Here is an 8,538-nt window from a genome sequence, read left to right as displayed (position 1 = left end):
CGGTACACTTTATTTGCAGACGCGAAATTTTACTTGGCCACGTTTCCCTTTGATTCAAGCCGATATTATTGTGGTAGAAACAGGTCACACGACTCGAAATTGTTTGATATGGAATTTATTTCACACTCGTAAGTTATTTTTTAAAAGTTGCAAAAAACACTCGCTAAAGCTCGTGTCTTTTGTAACTTTTAAAAAATAACTTACTCGTGTGAAATAAATTCCATATCCAACAACCACTCGTTGTGTAACCTCTATTTATCATTGCAGTATATGCTATTTACCATCGCTTCATACGTATATTTGGTATTATATGACGTACTTTGTTATTGTGTGACGAAGTTTTGTCGTTTGGGGACATGTATTTGTCATATAGGATGATAAAAATGTATCAAATATAGAGACATAAACAGGTTAAGGCCCCAGTGCCATATAAAACAGTACAGTATCTAATATAGACACATAAACAGGTTAAGGCCCCAGTGCCATATAAAACAGTACAGTATCTAATATAGACACATAAACAGGTTAAGGCCCCAGTGCCATATAAAACAGTACAGTATCTGTGGCTTGCAAAATGTTTTGTACCTAACGTCCATTTGAAATCCGATATTGTAAATTATGAAAATTATTTAATTTTCTGGGTCGTTGGTAGTCTACCTTTTTTCGGCCTGTTCCGCGTTTTTGGTTGCCTCCATTAGCGCCAATGACGAATCCTAGAAGGACGAAGCGGCTGTATGATGTCCCGAACATCACTGGCGAGTCCTTAAAAGACGAATTAGCAGTATGATGTCCCTAACATCACTGACGAGTCCTTAAAAGACGGATTAGCAGTATGATGTCCCTAACATAGCAGTATGATTCAGTTTAATTCATTTTGGCTCCACGGTATCTACCTCTCAATTAGTTTTGGAATATGCTCATACCGTGTATGGCTCATACCGTGTATGGCTTTTGTACAGTTATTCAGTGTGTTTGATTGGGCTTATGCATATGAAGACGGAATTTTATTAAAAACCGGTATTTTATATCAACTTTTGTCTTGAAAGTATGTATATTTGGGTATCGAATCACTGAATTATTTACTTTGCCAATTAAGAAAGTAAATGTAGTTGATTATTTTATGAACAACGCGAGACCTGTATACATTTTGAATCTTTAGACCAAACCCCGTGCAGTTAATTCCTCCGGAAACAACTATCCGTTTTAAAGTAAATTCATAGTGGGTGACATTTTCCTTACATTAAAGCATGCACACGTGGACAATTTTATGTTAGGGAATTTCCTGTAGTGAAGGAAACCGGTGCAAGGTACAGAGTTAGCTATCTAGATAAATGGCTATCTTCTCAGCAAAAAGGGATCAATTTATTGGTTATCCAAACAAAATAAAATCCAAGAAACCGTGATCGGTTTTACTTTCAGTTACGATTTAGTCACCGGGTTTAGTTTCGTACGCAGACGTATATCAGTGTTATGTACAGACTTTCGTGTTTTATTTCAACAAATAAACTTGGTGGATTATTCTAACGCATAATTTGTGTTATTTGTTCGATTCGGACACATTGCGAACTAACTAGAATCCAGTCTCATACCAGGCTTATCAGACGACGCCAATCTTATCAGAGATGTCCCTCCTCCGTAGATCCAGTGTTTTCAGAAAGCTGCGGGCTGAAGGTTCCAAGAAAGTGGTTATTTTCACGTCTTGATACAGTTTTATGAAAAATATTATCATTCTAAAAGGAACGTGATAACCGACTTGTTGGGCCGACTGAAGATGATGTCCAGTCCAAGAAATCAATTTGAAAAAGAAACTAAATTGCAGAAGAAATAAAAATTCAACAAACAGCAATATGAGAACTTATTGAGAGTTTACGAAAACGTCTGCTTCCTTCGTCTAGCAAAGAGTACGACAAATCACTATTTATGTTTAAAGAAAATATCTTTCCGGTGTTATTTGTATCTGCCGAATTCACATTGCATGCACCCCGAGTGCTGCTGTCCAGTAAATAGCTTTATAACTAATTTATATATATATCCACGCTCTTTGGCACGCAGCATCACTGCCGAGTCCTGAACAAGTGTATGATTTCATGTTTTTTCTGGAAATAATTTATTGGGTTACCGCCCCTTTTCTATTCCTTGACCATAGGAGCTACAATCACGTCGAAAACATGCGTCCTGTTTCGATAGAACCATACCCAAGGTGTCCACATTAATTAAAAAATACCCGATACATCGATAGAATTATCTGTCGATTTTCCAGGTAAAAATCATATGTTTATCTTTACAGACTATTATATCAATTAAAACGGACGATGTTTTGTGGAAATATCGTAGATCCTATGAGTTTAACTGTTTAGACCGTTTTGATTTCCGTGTGTTCTAAACTTTTGGCTCCTAACATAATTGTCGAGTCCAAGAAGGACGAGACAACTAATGATGTCCCTAGCACCGCTGGAGAGTCCAAGAAGGACGAAACAGCTAATGATGTCCCTAGCACCGTTGGAGAGTCCAAGAAGGACGAGACAACTAATGATGTCCCTAGCACCGCTGGAGAGTCCAAGAAGGACGAAACAGCCAATGATGTCACTAGCACCGTTGGAGAGTCCAAGAAGGACGAGACAACTAATGATGTCCCTAGCACCGCTGGAGAGTCCAAGAAGGACGAAACAGCCAATGATGTCACTAGCACCGTTGGAGAGTCCAAGAAGGACGAGACAACTAATGATGTCCCTAGCACCGCTGGAGAGTCCAAGAAGGACGAAACAGCCAATGATGTCACTAGCACCGTTGGAGAGTCCAAGAAGGACGAGACAACTAATGATGTCCCTAGCACCGCTGGAGAGTCCAAGAAGGACGAAACAGCCAATGATGTCACTAGCACCGTTGGAGAGTCCAAGAAGGACGAGACAACTAATGATGTCCCTAGCACCGCTGGAGAGTCCAAGAAGGACGAAACAGCCAATGATGTCACTAGCACCGTTGGAGAGTCAAAGAAGGACGAGACAACTAATGATGTCCCTAGCACCGCTCGAGAGTCCAAGAAGGACGAAACAGCCAATGATGTCACTAGCACCGCTGGAGAGTCCAAGAAGGACGAGACAACTAATGATGTCCCTAGCACCGCTGGAGAGTCCAAGAAGGACGAAACAGCCAATGATGTCACTAGCACCATTTACGAGTCCTAGGACGAAAGCTGTGTGGTGCCCCTAGCAGCATTTACACGAGTCTTAGAAGGACGAAACAGCTGTATGATCCCTAGCATCACTGACGAGTCCTAGAAGGACGAAACAGCTGTATATTTCTCATTTGACGCGTATTGTAGCAATTGAAAAAAAATGATAAAAATGTGATTATTTTCTTTTGTAAATCCTTAAAAGTATTCCAACAATCTACACGACGTCCCTTGTAAAGAAAAGGAAGCATATAACTTCACTTCACCAAAACGAAATAGGCAGAAAATATTCAGGAAGACGTTCTAAATCGTGACACTTGCTGTAATATAGTGGCATTACCTGTCATGTGAGTTTCTATTCAGGTAACATTGTCGATCACATGAGTGGCCTTGTAACATAGCTTATCGTGATCACGGGGTGAAAGTCCACCTGGTGTCATGTCATGTATTGCGATATTTTATACTGAACGTGGAGAGGATAATGTACCGACTCGGAAAGCAAAAGTTAACGATTCCAATAAGAATAAACATCAGAATGCCAATCTTGGGGAAAGCTGCCCGATTATTGACTCCAGTGACTGCACAAAGAACAATTTTCAGATTAATGATTTTTTTTATGTTGATTTGTTTTACTTCCTGGAACAACTCTGGCAACACTAGAAGCGTTTTATTGTACCAGTTTTTAATATGCACTGCCCTCCAAAAGTCCTGTTACAATTATTACGTTAAATACAGCGAAGTTAATCTCGAGGTCTTTATTACAATTTGTTAGAATCATAACTTCTTTACATGTTTTTGTTCATGATTTTAAATGTTCATTTTTCAACAGTACATGTTTTGTTACAATGGAAATCCTCAACATGAAACATTCGGGAAATTTCCCTCCTTGTTTAATATAAATATCAAAAATGCATTTCTTACATTTTTTAAATGTTAATCAGTCAAACAAATGCATGTACTTCTGTTTGTGTCAGTAAAAAATCATTCATTTTTTTAACAATAGGACCCTCCCCCTGCAACTTCAAAGAAGTGAGGTATTTTTCAAATAATTTGCAATCGACACTGAAAAATGGACTATCTTACGGTTATTAAAACACTTTTTTTCTCAAATTATTCGATTTAAACGTTCCAAGTGTAACATAACTTTTGGAGGGCAGTGTATGTGGGTAGCTCAACAGTTATATTGTAAATTCACTAAGCAAGATGATTTGCAACTTCTTTAATAAATTGCCTTAATTTTTCAACGAAATGTTTAACCCATAGTGATTTTTGTCTAATTCTTCTTGTTGAATGCTATTGGTGCAATTGATAAATTCAAATACCGTAAAGCTGAAAATCCACAAGCCAGCTAACAAGCCGATTTCCATGTCTATCCATATGTTTTGGTCGGGTTTCTTACGTCTGATCACAGCAATGTCAGCTGGACAATAATATTGTAATTGGCACAAATCCCATAGTCCAAACATTATATCATATATAAATGTGAATTGTATATGGACCACTACTTAGGTTTAGTCGAAACACATAATCACGTACATGTACTTTCAATGTAAAACATAAGTCAAACTATTTTTCATTATTTTATTGATTTTTTTCCGTCATTTTGTTTAACATTTTGTATTTTTTTTGTTGGGGTTTTAACATTTTTACAATTTAAAAAAATAACATCTATACAGGTACACACTCTAGCACAACAGGTACTCTCTCATTGGAACACCATAGCCGTTGTCATGACATCATTGGTCATCTCCCATATCTGATAACGGTCTTTCTCTCAATCCGACATGCATCAATCAAGAGCATTCACAGTTCTTAAAACTATCCTTTTTTTCCTATCTCAATGTGTTGATTTACTCCCGAATTGTGACATTCACTAACCTCCAAGGTAATTGTACAGTCTTGGTTGAGGTCATGAATAATTGCCTTCCAATTCCTTTACATCACAACATCTGTATAGATGATTATACCAAGAGGAAACAGTTATGGAAAATATCACACAGACACACGTTCAATCAGTGACCTAACAATAGTATTGTATTATCCATATATACCAGGGTATATATATACAAAGGATTCGTGTAAATACATCTCTTGATGTGGTACTTGTAAAGTAATGTATTAATATGCTGTTAATAAATTAGGTATATCCTCGCCTTTACCGTTCTGGTTGTAAAAAACATATATGATTTCCTAACATTGTAAATCAATTAAAATATTAATTTTACTCCTATTGTCCTATCTCATGATAAAAAACAAATAACGTGACAATAAAACCTAAACATGTATGGTAGGAAATATACATTTACCCTCATAGATAGTCCCTAATAGTACAGTATCTATTTGAATATATCCCCAATAGTACAGTATATACATAGGATATATCCCTAATGGTACAGTATCTTATAGCATAATATTATAAATGTGTACACTGCAGTCTGTAAGTGTAATGAAATGATATTATACAGCATGTTATGTAATTTTTTGTGTATCCCTGGCACACAGAAAGTCTATATTGATATCTTATGACTGGGGACGAGTGCTATGTTTCAATGTCCAATTCTGTCAGTATTTCATCAAAACGTGCTTTTCTTGGTCCGATTCACATGATTTAATCCTGTAATTCTACTTGTTTCCAACTCGGTGGTATTGTTAAATTTCCAGCACTTGGCATTGCGAAGAAACAGTTAGAATTACAGAGTTGATCACGACTGGCAATATTTTCCTGGAAGCTGCATCTGTTGGCGGATGACTGCCTCTCTGCTGCAGCCTGTTCTGGACAGCGTCCCAGAGGCCAGTTGTCGCTGACTGCATGTTTCCTCACCTCCATTTGTTTTTGAGCCATACAATGACCTTTTGAAGGACTTTGTGTCATGTCCTGGGATGGACAGAATACTGTATCTACCTATTAGACTCATCCTGAAAATAAAAATCATAATGCACAATTTATTTCATTTCTCGTAGTGTTTCATAGCATTATATTTACTGATTTTCTCCTATACCCACTGCAAAGATTAGTGAACAATTATGAAATTCTTCGAGAATATTTTATCAAAAAAGACACAAATTCTGTAATTACCATATCGTCATCACTATCCGAGTCTTCTCGTGGGAGTTGAAATCTTGCCCCTGCCTGCATCAGCCTCTGGACAACGCTATTGTGCCCTCGACCTTGGGCAAGCATCAGAGGTGTCTGACCTCCATATGTTCTTGCATCAACTTTTACTCGGTAGTTTTGTAAGAGGAACTCCAAGAGTGGTTTGTTATTGGTTTCTGCTGCGTAATGCAATACTGTCCTTCCACTTTTTCCATCCTGTAATACAGATATTAATTTCACATTAACTTATTTAATTGTGTCGAGGAGCAGTTAATACTCCTTATCAAATTTGTTTGCATATATATATATATATGTTTATTGATTGTGAAGACTGATTTGATTTTTTTTTAAATATCATTCTTATCTATTTTCAACAGGCTTTCATTAATGCAACAAACTTTAACTGGTTTATTATATCTGGTTCATCCCAGACCAGTTTGATTCACTTCTGCAAAACCAAGTTCCCTCTCTAACAGGTAAAATACATGTCTGGCACGGTTGGTTTAGACTAATAAATTGCACTGTATTACTGGAGTTCTACTATGACAGTTATATCAACTATAGCTTCAGTCTCACACAACTCGCACAATAGGATTACTGAATACATACCATTGTGTTGATGTCGGATCCTTTGGACAACAAGAGATGCAACACCTCTAAATATGAACCCTCTGCTGCTACATGTAGACACGTCTGGCCATTGTAATTTCTTAATTCCAAATTTTGTGGAATTTTTTGGTATGGGATCTTGTATGAATTTTGGAGGGTTTCTTGATAGGATACTGGTTCTAAGAGCTCTCGGACACTCTCTTGATCTCCACATCTGGATGCAATGTGCAAGGGAGTATCGCCTCTGTGATCTCGAAAAGTCACATCTGCTCCTGCCACAATCAGGCGTCTCACAATTGAAGGCATTTTGGTCATCACAGCCAGGTGCAGAACTGTTTGCATCATATCATTTTGTATGTTCAGGAAATTATAATGGGGAACAATGTTGATAAAGTATGAGCAAAGTTGATATATGTTCTGGATAATAGCCAAGTGAAGCTGCCTGTAAAAAAAAATATATGAATATTTAATACAACATTACCATGATATTTTTTATTTGATGAAAGTTTTTGCCTATTTATCTAACTAAAACTGTTTCAATACTTAAAGATGCCATATTTTCTTACCTTAGCAACGAACATCTGAGATTTTTGTTATCTTACAAAAAGCTTCCTGAAATTCTACAGTAACATGTACCTCACCATAAATATGTGTATTTCATATGCTTTCTCTCGATACCCTTATTAAGAAAAAAAAACAATATATGACTGGTTTGAATTTTTGTGTCTTTATTCATATTGATTATCGAGAGAAAAAAAATCATAATTTAATCGAAAAATCGCGTTGAGCTTACCATACTTCAAAACATATGCAAATTAAGCGTAAAGATCATGTGACTTGAACAAACCAATCAAAGACGTGTAAGCCTACCTAGCGCTATGGTAATCGGCCGACCAGCTAGCGACACTTGCGAGCTAGTGGGGCGTGTAAGCTTGTTTGTCCTATTTGCAAATTTTCATATCACTAACTTTTATGCACAGATTTATGTGTTCAAGCAAATAGTGCATTGCGAATACTCACGTGTCTCCTTCTGCATCCTGCGCGTACACTATATCCACTTGGTTAGCAGGGGAATATTCATTTTGGGGGGTCACGTTTTCAGTCCTCTGTAAATCGTTCACCTCACAAAACGCAACATTTTCAACAGAAGAAATGTGCAAATCTTGTAGCTGTTTTGTAACAAAGTCCTGACTTTTCAAGCTTTCGCCAATGCCCGAGTCAAAGTGTTCAGAATAAACATGCCCTTTCTTTAGAGAAAAGTCGATGTGAGGCCTAACTCCAATGTCAAGAAGAAAAGGTCCAGTGTGCGGTGCACAATCAGTAACCAGGTCATCTTGTTCACAATCTAACTCAATATCGTTGCATTCTAAATCACTTGACATGTTGATGGTTACGTAAATTTACCTGTCCTCACAAAGAATCAACGATGTGCCAACTCGACTTACAAAATGGCGGACAATATTCCTGCTGGAGAACTTGAGCTGTCAAATTCTCAAAAACACGATAAAGACTTTCCAAAGTCTCACAACGATCTCTATGATAAAATGTCCATGGCTTGGATCTCGTAACTTCGATTTGAATGTTAACAGCCAATTCATACCAAGAGCTTTCTAGTATAATCTGATGGAAATTCCCAAAGCCTCGTTTAGATATATATGGAAAT

General features: G+C 37.2%; 2 protein-coding genes and 1 long non-coding RNA gene across 3 annotated transcripts; 2 read left to right on the top strand and 1 right to left on the bottom strand.

The window, feature by feature from the left end:
* The first annotated feature begins 160 nt into the window (after nt 1-160).
* Nucleotides 161-1,524, top strand: LOC117323639. Its single transcript, XR_004531782.1, has 2 exons — nt 161-410; nt 468-1,524. It is a non-coding gene; the product is annotated as an uncharacterized LOC117323639 (long non-coding RNA).
* Nucleotides 1,525-1,622: 98 nt separating this feature from the next.
* On the top strand, nt 1,623-3,185 carry LOC117322667 (S-antigen protein-like). Its single transcript, XM_033877603.1, has 2 exons — nt 1,623-1,685; nt 2,358-3,185. The coding sequence occupies exons 1-2, from the start codon at nt 1,623-1,625 to the stop codon at nt 3,183-3,185; spliced, it is 891 nt and encodes a 296-aa protein (XP_033733494.1).
* A 1,554-nt stretch (nt 3,186-4,739) lies between these two features.
* LOC117323637 (NF-kappa-B inhibitor cactus-like) lies at nt 4,740-8,519 on the bottom strand. Its single transcript, XM_033878964.1, has 4 exons — nt 7,896-8,519; nt 6,876-7,317; nt 6,249-6,482; nt 4,740-6,088 (listed from the first exon to the last, which is right to left on the bottom strand). The coding sequence occupies exons 1-4, from the start codon at nt 8,255-8,257 to the stop codon at nt 6,071-6,073; spliced, it is 1,056 nt and encodes a 351-aa protein (XP_033734855.1). The 5' UTR covers nt 8,258-8,519; the 3' UTR covers nt 4,740-6,070.
* Nucleotides 8,520-8,538: the final 19 nt, after the last annotated feature.

The sequence above is a fragment of the Pecten maximus genome, chromosome 3 (genome assembly GCF_902652985.1).
Source record: "Pecten maximus chromosome 3, xPecMax1.1, whole genome shotgun sequence".
Taxonomy (NCBI): domain Eukaryota; kingdom Metazoa; phylum Mollusca; class Bivalvia; order Pectinida; family Pectinidae; genus Pecten; species Pecten maximus.
Note: the sequence above shows the minus strand (reverse complement) of the source record. Positions and strands in the feature narration are given on the sequence as shown.